The sequence below is a fragment of the Theropithecus gelada genome, chromosome 1 (genome assembly GCF_003255815.1).
Source record: "Theropithecus gelada isolate Dixy chromosome 1, Tgel_1.0, whole genome shotgun sequence".
Taxonomy (NCBI): Eukaryota; Metazoa; Chordata; class Mammalia; order Primates; family Cercopithecidae; genus Theropithecus; species Theropithecus gelada.
Genome location: NC_037668.1, coordinates 59,222,046 through 59,234,501, shown reverse-complemented (window position 1 = coordinate 59,234,501; position 12,456 = coordinate 59,222,046). Strand labels below are relative to the sequence as shown.

At 59.6% G+C, this 12,456-nt stretch overlaps 1 protein-coding gene across 3 annotated transcripts in view; it reads left to right on the top strand.

Moving 5' to 3' along the window:
• Nucleotides 1-12,155, top strand: part of ADGRB2 (adhesion G protein-coupled receptor B2) — a 37,524-nt gene extending 25,369 nt beyond the window's left edge. Inside the window, exons 16-33 of one of the 3 annotated variants that reach the window (XM_025387259.1) lie at nt 255-360; nt 562-605; nt 866-992; nt 1,467-1,570; nt 1,690-1,792; nt 2,488-2,638; nt 2,821-2,890; nt 3,318-3,384; nt 3,546-3,631; nt 3,931-4,029; nt 6,072-6,243; nt 6,604-6,699; nt 7,060-7,099; nt 7,793-8,412; nt 10,624-10,659; nt 10,978-11,073; nt 11,174-11,230; nt 11,655-12,155. In XM_025387259.1, coding sequence (XP_025243044.1) covers nt 255-360; nt 562-605; nt 866-992; nt 1,467-1,570; nt 1,690-1,792; nt 2,488-2,638; nt 2,821-2,890; nt 3,318-3,384; nt 3,546-3,631; nt 3,931-4,029; nt 6,072-6,243; nt 6,604-6,699; nt 7,060-7,099; nt 7,793-8,412; nt 10,624-10,659; nt 10,978-11,073; nt 11,174-11,230; nt 11,655-11,840 — 2,260 coding nt within the window. In that variant the 3' untranslated portion in view covers nt 11,841-12,155. Of the gene's footprint in view, nt 1-254; nt 361-561; nt 606-865; nt 993-1,466; nt 1,571-1,689; nt 1,793-2,487; nt 2,639-2,820; nt 2,891-3,317; nt 3,385-3,545; nt 3,632-3,930; nt 4,030-6,071; nt 6,244-6,603; nt 6,700-7,059; nt 7,100-7,792; nt 8,413-10,623; nt 10,660-10,974; nt 11,074-11,173; nt 11,231-11,654 lie in introns of all 3 variants that reach the window. The other 2 variants (XM_025387249.1, XM_025387266.1) reach the window with 2 other exon arrangements.
• Nucleotides 12,156-12,456: the final 301 nt, after the last annotated feature.

The window sequence follows — 12,456 nt, the reverse complement described above, 5'->3', positions numbered from 1 at the left end:
AGGAACCCCTTGCCTGGCTCTGGATACGTGCTTCTCAAATATATCCATGCTGCTCCCAGAGGCTGGGCTGCCACCCAGGGCGTGATGGACAGAGCTCTAGACCTCACCCGAGGTCCTGGACCCCACTGAACTAGGCCTTCCCCTAGGTCTTGGCTCCCTGGAAACCTCTGCCCCCCCAATCCAAAGCGGCTTCAGGGTTTCTGATGGGGGCTGGCACCCGCTGGCAGGAGCTGACTTCAGTACCTGTCCCCCAGGCCCCCACTGGCCGTCACATCGCGGGTGATGACAGTGACTGTGCGCCCCCCTACCCAGCCTCCAGCCGAGCCCCTCATCACTGTGGAGCTCTCCTACATCATCAATGTGAGTGGAGATCCACGCAGAAACCCTGGGTGCACCCCAACCTGGGTGGCCAGAGGCCTGCCTGGTGGGACGCGCTCTGTCCCTGATGGTGGGCTGAACCTTGGACCTGTGTAGGAGGTGCTGTGGCCCCCATGGCATGGGCAGTGGTGGGGTGTGGTGAGCTTCCCTCTTTAGACTGCACTCATGTCTTCTGCTCCCTAGGGCACCACGGATCCCCATTGCGCCAGCTGGGACTACTCCAGAGCGTGAGTTGGGTGGCTCCTCTGGGTGAGGAAGGGAGCAGCCCTAGGGCCCCTTGTCAGAAAGGGGTCTCCTGCCTGAAAGGCAAGAGGGATTTTTGGTGCCATCCTAGCCTAAGGGGTCAAGAACATATCCTGGGCCTCCCTGCTGTTGCCTCGTGGATGTGGCCTTAGTGTGGATTTAGCCTGTCCTTGGGCAGTGGCCAGGACTGGGGGCAAGGCCATGTAGCTGGCCTGGGGCTCACTGAATCTCTCCCCTACCCAAGAGATGCCAGCTCAGGAGACTGGGACACTGAAAATTGCCAGACCCTGGAGACCCAGGCAGCTCACACCCGCTGCCAGTGCCAGCACCTGTCCACCTTTGCTGTGCTGGCCCAGCCGCCCAAGGACCTGGTGAGTGGAACAGAGGCGCCTGGGCTGGACAAGGGAGGAGGCCCTGGGCTTCCAGCAGCCATCAGTGATGGTGTTGGCAGGCACCTGGGTGATCCTGAATGTGCATCTGCAGGTGCACTTGTGGGATTGCACGTGGAAGTCTGTGTCCCTGGGATTGTGCTGACAGCAATGATATTTGCCTGGGGGTATGCAGCAGTGGCCAGTTGTGTGTGTGTGTGTGCACATGTGTGTGTCTGGGTGTGTGGAAGAGTGCAGGTGACTGAGCGTAAATATGTGTCCACATGGATACCTGGGTCTGTTCTGTGCATGCATGAGTACAACATCTAGAAGGTGTTGCCCTTCTGCCTATGGGTATGCCAGTCTGTGGTAGATGAAGGAACGGGGCACCCCTGCAGCTCCCCTCTCCCAGCAACCCATCTGACCATCTACCCATCTGACCGTCTGCCCATCTGACCGTCTGCCCATCTTCTCCAGACCCTGGAGCTGGCGGGCTCCCCCTCGGTCCCCCTGGTGATCGGCTGTGCGGTGTCGTGCATGGCACTGCTCACTCTGCTCGCCATCTATGCCGCCTTTTGGAGGTAGGTCTGACACCTGGCTCTGGTGGCTGGTGAGGGGGGAGGGGCGCAGGAGGTGGCCAGCCACACCAGGTCGGGTAGGGCAGCCAGCGCCTCTGTCTCTGCCTGCTGTGCCCCGGCAGGTTCATAAAATCTGAGCGCTCCATCATCTTGCTGAACTTTTGCCTCTCCATCTTGGCATCCAACATCCTGATCCTCGTGGGCCAGTCCCGGGTGCTGAGCAAGGCAGGTGCAGGCTTCCAGGGCTGCCAGGGTGTGAGCGGGGTGGAGGGTGGAGGGGTGAGGGTGGAGAGCGCAGTGTGTGTGTTTGCTTGTATGTCCATCAGTGGTGGCGTGTGCGTGCCCCATGCTGAGATTAGAGTGTGTATGAAATAGTGTGTGAGACCGCATGTGAAGACGTTGGAGAGGGGGTGTGTACTCAAGTGAGGAACGTCTGTGAACATCAGCAAATGTGTGTGTGAGCTGAGCGCCGGGTGTGTTTTGGGCAGGTGGCATTGGGCCTCCTCGTGTCTGTGAGCGTGTGGGAGCCCGAGTGAGGCCTCCTTTGCCACCTACCTGTGGATGACCTGTGCAGACTGTTCCCTATGCCCCCTTGGCCTTCTCTGCACAGCGCCAGGCACGGGGCCTGCCCGGCTGTGATGTGGCAGGTGCTCATGTCTGTCCCCCTCCCTGCCAGCCGCGTCTGTGCGTGGGCGGCCTGCCCACCCGCCTCCCTAGATGCCGAGTGCTGTGTGTGTGTCACCAGGCCCGTGTCGTGCTGTGTGTGGGTGCAGGAAGGCGGGGGAGCCTGGCAGGGCTCTGTGGGGGGCGGGGCTCAGGTGGGCGGCTGTGGCAGCGCCCAGCAGCGGGCGTGGGAAGCCCGGCGCCTCCTGCCCTGGCGGCTGCTCAGGGCCACTCCCTCCCATTCCCTCTCCCTGCAGGGCGTGTGCACCATGACGGCTGCCTTCCTGCACTTCTTCTTTCTCTCCTCCTTTTGCTGGGTGCTTACCGAGGCCTGGCAGTCCTACCTGGCTGTCATTGGGCGGATGCGCACCCGCCTCGTTCGCAAGCGCTTCCTCTGCCTGGGCTGGGGTGAGCAGGGCCAGTGCTGGACTCTGCTGCTGGGCCTTGGTGGGCAGGGGCAGCCAGAGAGGTTCAGCTTTGGCCCTGGCCCAGCTCTCTGGGCACAGGGGTCAGCTGGGCTGGGAGTCTGGGAGAACAAGGGGTCCCTGAAGACCAGCAGCCGTCTCACTCTGGCGCCCCCACTCCCCCAGGTCTGCCTGCCCTGGTGGTGGCCGTGTCTGTTGGCTTTACCCGAACCAAAGGATACGGTACATCCAGCTAGTACGTGGGCCTCCCGTGGTGGGTGGTAGGGGTTAGTGGATCTGTTAGGGAACGGGACTGGGCGGCCAGCTGAAATCCTGGCCCATGCCTGTTGTGGGTCTTTGGGCAAGTTCCTCCCCATTTCTGAGCCTCAGTTTCCCTGACTGAGGGAATGTGCTGGGACTGGGTAATCCCTAAGGGACTGTTTAGCTCAGGAGTCAGCCTTGTGTCATCCCCATGGGAGCCCTGGGGGATGAGCCTAATGTTCTGGACCTTTGTTGGAGGGGAAACCGAGGCTCAGCAGGAGCCAGTGGATCACTCTCACTGTGTGGGGCTCAGACTGCACTGGCCATGCGGGCATGGCAGCCTGGGAGGACTGAGGGGTGGTGTTTGAGGGTGGGGAGGGAGGCTGCCGGGTGTCTGACACCCTTCTTCTCCCCCACCCCAGCTGCTGGCTCTCCCTGGAGGGCGGCCTGCTCTACGCCTTTGTGGGCCCTGCAGCCGTCATTGTCCTGGTACGTGCCCGTTCAGCATCCTGGAAGGGGCGTGGCCCCAGAGGGTCATCCTGTTTCTCCCTCTACCTCCTCCCTGCACTCCAGCTCCCATGCGGGAATTTCCCTGCCAGGAGGGCACCTGGTGATCCTGTCTCCCCCACTCCACTCCACTGGGCCCCCAGGTGAACATGCTCATCGGAATCATCGTCTTCAACAAGCTCATGGCACGTGATGGCATCTCCGACAAATCCAAGAAGCAGAGGGCCGGGTAAGGGGAGGGCCTCTGAGACTTGGCCTTTCTGGAAATGGTGCAGGGAGGGAGGGACATGGGTGCTCTTGGAGACTCAGGGCTCGATGATGCGACCCGGGCTCCCCAACCTTGGTTGCATCAAGGTTGCAGGCAAGGTGGGCACCTGGAGTGCTCAGCCGCAGCCCCTCACCCACCCTAACCCAGCTCTTTCTCTCTCGTCTGCCCTCCCCTCCCACCCCACTCGGGGCTCACTCTGCCCCATCTCCCGGCTTCCCATGTGTTTCCCCTCCTTCTCCCATGTCTGTGCCGCCCCCGAGGTCGGAGCGGTGCCCCTGGGCCAGCCTGCTCCTCCCCTGCTCAGCGTGTGGAGCGGTCCCCAGCCCCCTGCTCAGCTCAGCCTCGGCCAGGAACGCCATGTTAGTCGTGCCCCCTGGGGGGCGGTGGGGGTGGGTGGGGCAAAGGAATTGGGGGGGCAGTGCCCATGGTGGGGGGAGGAGGAGGGATATCAGCCCAGTGCCCTGGAAAGCTTACCCTTTCCTGCCAGCCGCCACACACTCTCAAGGGCTCGGCAAGAGGTGGCCAAGGCGATGAGGAGTGGATGTCTGTGCTTCCCATAGGTGCCCAGTTCCTTCGCCCACCCTTGGATCCCGCCCCTGCCCTCACTCCCAGCTAATGTTCTATCCTGCACAGCCCCACACCCCCAACCTACAGAGACTCAGACAATCTTAAGCCTTAGAATTTTTGAGCTATAGAACCTTAGAATTAGAATGATAGAATCTTAGAATAAGACAATCAGAAGCTAAGCATGTTAGAATGAGTGAATCATTGAGTCTTATCATCTGTCATAGAATCTGAGACTTAGCATTTCAGAGGCATTGAATCTCACCCTCAATTGGAGACAGAGAATCATGGAGGTAGAGAATTAATTCACTGAGACCCCCGCCCTAGCATCTGAGAATCTTAAAATCCCAGTTATGCGAGGGTGAGACGAATCCACAAAGACCGTAGGCCCAGCCTCCCACCCAGGGCCTGAAATCCATCCGAGCCTCCCTGCTTAGTGAGGTCCAGCTTTATCTTGCACACCTGCAGGGTCAGGGAGCTCAGAGCCTCTGGAGGCGGCTGGCACCGTCACTGCGAAGCTCCCTCTGTCTTGGGCTGCCGTCTGCCTCCCTCACCCTGTCTGCACTAGCTGTTTCAATGCTTGGGCTTTGGAGTCGGTCAAGCTGTGTTTGTATCCCAACTGTGCTTCTCCCTGCCCAGCTGGGCACACTCCAGTTTCCTCATCTATAAATTGGGATAATAATCCCATGCCTGTTAATTGGAGTTATTTTGATCACGATTTGAAGTAATATATGTAAAGTGTTCAGTGTAGGGCCTGGTAGAGAATTGGTGGTTAATCAGCGTAGCTCTTATTACTGTGATTAGACCCTCTCTTGGTCTTGGCTCCACCTCCAGGGGCTTCAGAGCCCATTGTGCCCGCCCCCTGCCAGGCTGAACAGCCCTGAACTGCTCTTCCTAGGGCAGGTCTTGGCCCCCTGCCCATCTCTCTGCCTTGGCCTCCCCCGGCTGTCTCTGTGGAATGGTGCCACCCTCCGCCTTGCCCAGAGCTGTGCCTGACTCTCCCACTGGGGGTGTTTGCAAAGGAGAGTGGGCTGAGTGTGGCACCTGGCCCGGGAGGGTATGGTGGCCCCGCTGTCCCTCATGTGCTGTAGCAGGTTAGGGAGGGGTAGGAATGGCTCGGACGCCAGGCCCCATCTGCTTTTTTTCTGCCTTCCCCTGGCAGGGAGGCCCCAACCCCAGCTTTCAGCCCCAGCTCTGATCCTTCTGCCCAAGGCTCTGAGCAGTCCCTGGGAGCCTGGCACCTTCTCTGTGTGTGTGGGGAGTTCTGCTTCACTGGTCCTGGCCCCCGGTCTTCTCCCTGAGGATTCATGCTCTGGATGTCCCCGGCGTGCTCTGCCTCTTTAATCTTTCTGTCTGGGTGTCTCTGTCGCATGCGTTCTCTCACTGGTTATTGTCTTTTTGTCCCTCTTCCAGTCCTCCTCCCTAGCCTACCCATTTAGGCTCTGGGGATGCCATCCAGGCCCTTTGCATTTTAAAAAAGCTTCTCAGGTGATTCTGTGCAAGTTGGGGCTGAAACAGCATCTGCTTCTGTCTACCTCCTCTTCTTTCTCCCCGTCCCTTTCCACTGTCTGTGGCTCGGTCCCACTGTGTCTGTGTGTCCCTCCCCACCTTCCTGGTCCCTGCTCTGACCCTGTAGTTCGCTGCTTTCGGTCTCTGTTCTGTTTCTCTGGCTCCGGCTCCTCAGCCCCTCTCTGCTTGGGGACATTACTGAGGCCCTGGGGTTTGGGGCCCTCCCAGTCTTGGGCAGCTGAAGGGCTCCAGCTGAGTGGAGGCCTAGGCTCAAGCCATCCTGTCCCCTGGAGTATCACTCTGATGGGCTCTGCCACTGTCCCCTCAGGGCCTCACTCTGGAGCTCCTGCGTGGTGCTGCCCCTGCTGGCGCTCACCTGGATGTCTGCCGTCCTGGCTATGACAGACCGCCGTTCCGTCCTCTTCCAGGCCCTCTTTGCTGTCTTCAACTCTGCGCAGGGCTTTGTCATCACTGCTGTGCACTGCTTCCTGCGCCGAGAGGTGGGGCTGGGCCTCTCCCGCCCCTGTGTACCCACCACACCTGCCAGGCCCCTGGCTTCTTCCCCACTGTGCAGACCGGGAGGGTCAAGGCCCTGACCAGGGTGTTCCAGGCCCCATCTGGGCAGCCCTTAGTGTGGAAGCTGATAGCCCGGGGTACCCACAACTGTCCCCTATGCTTATCCTTGGCATCCTGGGTCTCCTCCTCCCCTTGCACCCCACCCAGGTGTCATCACCTTCCCCAAGGCTGGATGTGTTGCCTGCTTTCCACACTTGCCTGGGCATCTGGGGTGGGAAGCACAGCCAGCTGTGGTCGGGGGCCCTGCAGTGGCCGCAGGCCTAGCAGGCGCCCTCTGTCCCCAGGTCCAGGATGTGGTGAAGTGCCAGATGGGGGTGTGCCGGGCTGATGAGAGCGAAGACTCCCCTGACTCATGTAAGAACGGGCAGCTGCAGATCCTGGTGAGTTAGGGGCCTGGGCAGGGCCTGGGCAGATTCTGGGCACCCCACACCCCAGTCTTCCTGCCCTAGACCATTTACCTTCCCCATCCATGGCAGGGTTGGGATAGGGATTGGGTTTGATTCAGGCTCAGCCACTAATGCATGGGTGGCATTGGGAAATCCTTCCCCCATTCAGTTTTCCCAGCCATCAGGTAGGGCTGGGGTAGACCATGCCTGGGCTCTGCTGGGCTGTGGACTGGGCCATGGGCAACCCTCAGGCAGGCAGACTGGGCAAAGCTGGCTGGGGAGAGCCTGAGCCTCCTCCCACCCTGTTACATTAATCCTCCCTCTGCCCACCTGCCCCTCCCTTTCCGCCTATAGTCAGACTTTGAAAAGGATGTGGATCTGGCTTGTCAAACAGGTGAGTGTGCCGTGACAGAGCTGAGAATGGCCCTGGGGTTGGAGAATGGGAGGCCCCGAGCCCCATCATGGGAGGCCCTGATGGAGTTCTGGCTGCTGGAGTCCAGCTTCGAAGTTAGACAGCCCTGAGTTGGATACAAGGCTGCGAATGTCCCTTTCTGTATGACCCTGGGCAAACAAACTGCATCTCTCAGCCTCAGTGAACACACCTGTAAAGGAGAGAATACTGTCCTCCCAGGGCAGGTTGGAGGCTCAGGGGCATGCCTGAATCACGGAACATCGAGTCCTTAGCAGGACCCCGGTACAGAGTGTTACGTTATTATATGATTTCCAGATTCTTACCAGAATCGCTTTCCATTTCTGTCTCCTGGGGAACTGCTGCACAGGGAGGTGGGAAGACAAAGCCCTTTGACAGCCCTGGGGCTATGGGGTCAAAGTCGGGACCTGCACCAGGACATTGGGAGCTGGGCCTTGCCTTTGTTTTTTGCCCTGTCTCACTGTGGGGACTTTGGGGCCATTGTCTTCTTAACCCCTCTTGTATGTGAGAGATTACCAACCACCCAGCCATCTCTCCAGAACCCAGTTTCCTTTCCTGTCCAAGCGCAGAGGCTTGGTACCTCCCCAGCCTGGGCAAGGACATCTGGAGGTTCCTTCTCCTCAGGACTCACCCCCTCCCTCCCACTCCTGCCCCCAGTTCTGTTCAAGGAGGTCAACACTTGCAACCCGTCCACCATCACGGGCACACTATCCCGCCTGTCCCTGGATGAGGATGAGGAGCCCAAGTCCTGCCTCGTGGGCCCTGAGGGCAGCCTCAGCTTCTCACCACTGCCTGGGAATATCCTGGTGCCCATGGCAGCCTCACCAGGGCTGGGGGAGCCGCCGCCCCCGCAGGAGGCCAACCCTGTGTACATGTGTGGGGAGGGCGGCCTGCGGCAGCTGGACCTCACATGGCTGCGGCCCACTGAGCCGGGCTCTGAGGGGGACTACATGGTGCTGCCTCGGCGGACTTTGAGCCTGCAGCCTGGCGGTGGGGGTGGAGGCGGCGAGGATGCCCCCAGGGCTCGGCCGGAGGGGACCCCCCGGCGGGCTGCCAAGACAGTGGCCCACACTGAAGGCTACCCCAGCTTCCTGTCCGTGGACCACTCGGGCCTGGGGCTGGGCCCTGCCTATGGGTCTCTCCAGAATCCCTATGGAATGACCTTCCAACCGCCACCACCGACACCCAGCGCCCGCCAAGTGCCCGAGCCAGGGGAGCGCAGCCGGACCATGCCTCGCACCGTGCCTGGCTCTACCATGAAGATGGGCTCCCTGGAGGTGAGGGGCTGTAGGGAATGGGGTGTGTGTCTGAGACTCTGGGTCAGAGACTGTGTGTCAATCACAGGCTGCAGCCAGGAAGGGACAGCCTCAACCTCCCCAGAGCAGCCTTTTGTAAAAGTCACTGGGGGTGGGTACACGGAGCATTTCTCCCTCTGTTTCTGCTCATGGCAGCTCTGTGGGGTCTGTGAATCTCTCAGACACGCTGGGACTTCATGCACTGGAAGTGCGCTTCTCGACTCGTTCGTACTTGCTTTACGGCCTACTTTGGGGTGACTGGTTGGGATGAGTCCTCATTTCAGGAGACTGTGGCTCAGGCAGTGTGCTATGCTGTTGGGGAAGCCACATCATAGGGTGTGGGCCTGGGCTTCCGCATCACGCAGGTCTGAGTTCCAGTCTGGACTCTGTGATTGGCAGTGAGATCAGTGAGCCTTAGTTTTCTTGTGTGCAAAGTGGGGATAATGTAGCAGTCTCTTCGTAGAGTAGTTTTGAGGATTGAGTGATGCAAAGCATTTATCTTCGTGTGGAGCAAGTAGAAAGTGCTAGATAATTGGGGATTGCTGCTGTTAGCGTCCCTGAAATCAGCTGCAGGCGCCGCCCACAGGCCTGTGATAACTGACCATCTCTTCCTGGGAAAAGCAAACCCCTCTGGGTCCCTGCCTGTGTGTGTTCTGTGAATGCTCCACCTTCCGCTGGCCTCCTCAGGTCTGCTCCCTGCAGAGGATCCCTGGGAACAGACAGACAGTAGTGACCTGCTGTGGAACTCTAGAACATTCTACAACTTTATTGGAGTCATGAAGTGGGTGTGGTTAAGGAAAGAGGCCAGAGTCATGGCTTAGCCACAATTGACTGTTCCTGCTCGGCCTCAGAAACCCACTCCCCATCCTCCACACAGTGAAAATTAAGTTAGTAGCTAGGGGGCTCGCAAGTTTGGTTTTTCTCCCCAAATGTTTCTGGAACATTTGGTGCCTGCTCCTGCCACAGATGGCAAAAACAGGAAGGCGTAACAAAGACAAAACACAACACCAGCGTCGGAGAAGGGCGCGCTTGGCGTCATGGCGGGTTTTGTTCTGTGGACACCTGCCTGCTGGCCACTGATGAGGGCGGACGTCAGGCTCCTTGTGTGGGAGGCAGCAGTAAATGCAGCAGCACTTTGAGGGGTCAAGGATGACATCCAGAATTCTGGCGTGGGCAACTGTGATGCGCGGAGGAGCAGGTTTGGGCAGGGAATTACAAGTGCATTCTATTGGTGTGAGCTGCACGTGCAGTGCGTGTGGGGCGTCAGACAGGGAGAGGTGCCCTGTTGCCCCCAGAAAGAGAGATGCGGCCAGGATGAGGAGGATACACAGGATGATGTGTGGTAAAGGCAAGATAAGGTGCCAGGGCAGAGCGTGAGTGCCTAGTATTAGAGAAGCCAGGGTGAGCAGCGGGGAGAAAGCAGGTAGGGAGAGGAGAGGAAAACCAGGAGAGTGGGTGCCATGGGCCCATGGTGGTCAGCACGTCCACAGGCCTGGGAGATCCAGATGGTGGTCCTAGTACCACCTTCGAAGGCCTGGGAGTGATTCCCTTCACCTCCCTGGGTCTCAGTTTCCCCATCTGTAACCTGGGAAAGTTGGCCTTGGCTTCATGGGTCTTCCTGTGCCAACATTTTAAGACTCTCAGGCCTCTTTCTTGAGTAGCACTGGGTGCGGTACAGCTTACTGGGGCCTTGAAAGTGGTCTGGGGCAAGGAGAGCCAGGAGAGGCATGAGGGAGCAGAGAGGCCAGGGAGGCAGTGCCTGGTTTGGCAGGAAAAGGGGCAGTGTGAGGTCAAAGGAAGGTTTCTGAAAGCCTGAATCCCTGTGTTTGCAGGACAAGTGGAAGATTCCAAGGGGAGGGGTAGCTATGGCTGGCAGAGAGAATGGGGCAAGATGGGGAAGGATGCAGGGTGGGCTCTAGGGCACAGAGAATGAGCATCGGCTCTGATTCCATGTGGGCATCGCAGCCTGCCATGTTGGAAGTTCGCACCATGCCATTTGACCCGTGTATGTGTGTCTGTGTATGTTCAGTGAGGCCTAAAAAGCTGCCCCATGAGGGTCCCTAACTTCTGGGCCTGGGCTGGGGGAGTTGCAGCGGGCAGACCCCTGGGGTGCCAGGCTTCCTGTCTCTAAAGCCCCTGCATGTGGTAAAAAGCTTTCTTCTCCTCCACCGCCTCCTTGTTGCTCCTTCCCAGCGAAAGAAATTACGGTATTCAGACCTGGACTTTGAGGTAAGGGCCGTGTGTGTGCTGGGCGGTGGGACATCTGGCTGCGGTGTCTGTCCCTGGAGGGCCCACTCCTAAAAGTAGTCCAAGCTCTGTTGCAGAGCCTGACCCCAGGAGCCCAAGCCTGTGGGTTCTGTGGGATCTTCCCATGATTCCCTCCCTGCCCAAGCCCATAGCACCGACGTGAAGAGAACCAGGGCTTGTCCCAGAGGGGCTGGCAGCAGGGAGGGATGTGGGGGGCCCGGGGTGCTGAGTGCCCTGGGTAGGGGGGATCATGGTTCTGCCTCAGGGAGCAACCCTCTGATGCCCTGTGGCCCCTAGAAGGTGATGCACACCCGGAAACGGCATTCAGAACTCTACCACGAGCTCAACCAGAAGTTCCACACTTTTGACCGCTACCGCAGCCAGTCCACGGCCAAGGTGAGGGCTCCTCCCATGGCTGCCCCTGCCCCGAAGCTCAGGGCCTGACCTGGTGCAGCAGCCCCTGGGGTTGGAGCCTGACCGGTGGCCCCCGTTGCAGAGGGAGAAGCGGTGGAGTGTGTCCTCGGGTGGGGCGGCCGAGCGGAGCGTGTGCACCGTGAGTCCCCCCGGGCTGGGTGTGGTGAGGTGGGCCTGAGGGACCCGTGCCCTCCCTGCCCTCCTGCCCCTCCCAGGCAACCCCAGCCTGTCTCACCAAGGGCCTCCCCCATGGCATGGGCAACAGTCTGGGGCCGTCTGGGGGTGGGGAAGGTGCCGCAGATGGCGAACAGGGGTGGAGGTCCTCCAGGATTGGGAGGGAGAGTGGTCAGCAGGAGACATGTCCTGGGGGCCACTGAGAACAGGCAGGGGTCAGGAGCCCCACCCTGGAACCAGGCAGGTCTGTATTTGAACTCTGCTTTGACACCTGATTGCTCCATAATTTTGGGCATTACCAGCCCTCTCTGGGCCTCCTCAGTTTGTTCTTCTGTACAATGGGTGAGGATACTGGACCATCTCCACGGCCCCTCCCGCTCCCTCCACAGGATAAGCCCAGCCCCGGGGAGCGCCCCAGCTTGTCCCAACATCGGCGCCATCAGAGCTGGAGCACCTTCAAATCTATGACACTGGGCTCGCTGCCCCCCAAGCCCCGAGAACGGCTGACTCTGCATCGGACAGCAGCCTGGGAGCCCACAGAACCACCGGATGGTGACTTCCAGACAGAGGTGTGAGTGCCACGCTGGACTGCCCACTGCATATAAATATATATATCTCTCTATTTTCACACTCCACTTTGGAACTACCCAGGAGCCAGCACCCTCTCCCCTCTCCCGAGGGCTGGGCAGGGAGGCGCCGTGGACTCAGCCAGGCTTGGGGAGCCAGACACGGCTTGGCCTAGGGGCCCAGGGCCCTTCCTTGTTTCTCAGAGGCCCCTCAGCCACTGGAACCCCATCTTCAGCCCAGCCTGTCCGTCCCTGTCCCGGGCTGGGGAGGGGGGAGGGGAACTTTGTTGGGAATAAACTTCACTCTGTGGATTTTGCTGCTGAGCTGTTTGCTTCCCTCAGGTAAAGGCCCAGCTCTGGGACCCTGACTTTGTTCCTGTCTCCTGGGTTGAACTCACTTGATCTCATCAGATTATGTGATGGGGTTGGGCCAGCCCTGCCTGGGAGGGGGCGGCCTAGGCTCTGACCCCATCTTTGTCCCTGACTCTCTGGGTGACTCATCCTTTCCCCGATCTGGGTTGGGGAAAGCAGATTGGGAGTGTGGGAGAGGACCTCTTATGGCTGGCCTTCCCTGGTGGCTGTGATGGTCATGGCTGCCATTCACTGGGGCTCAGAGGCCAGACTG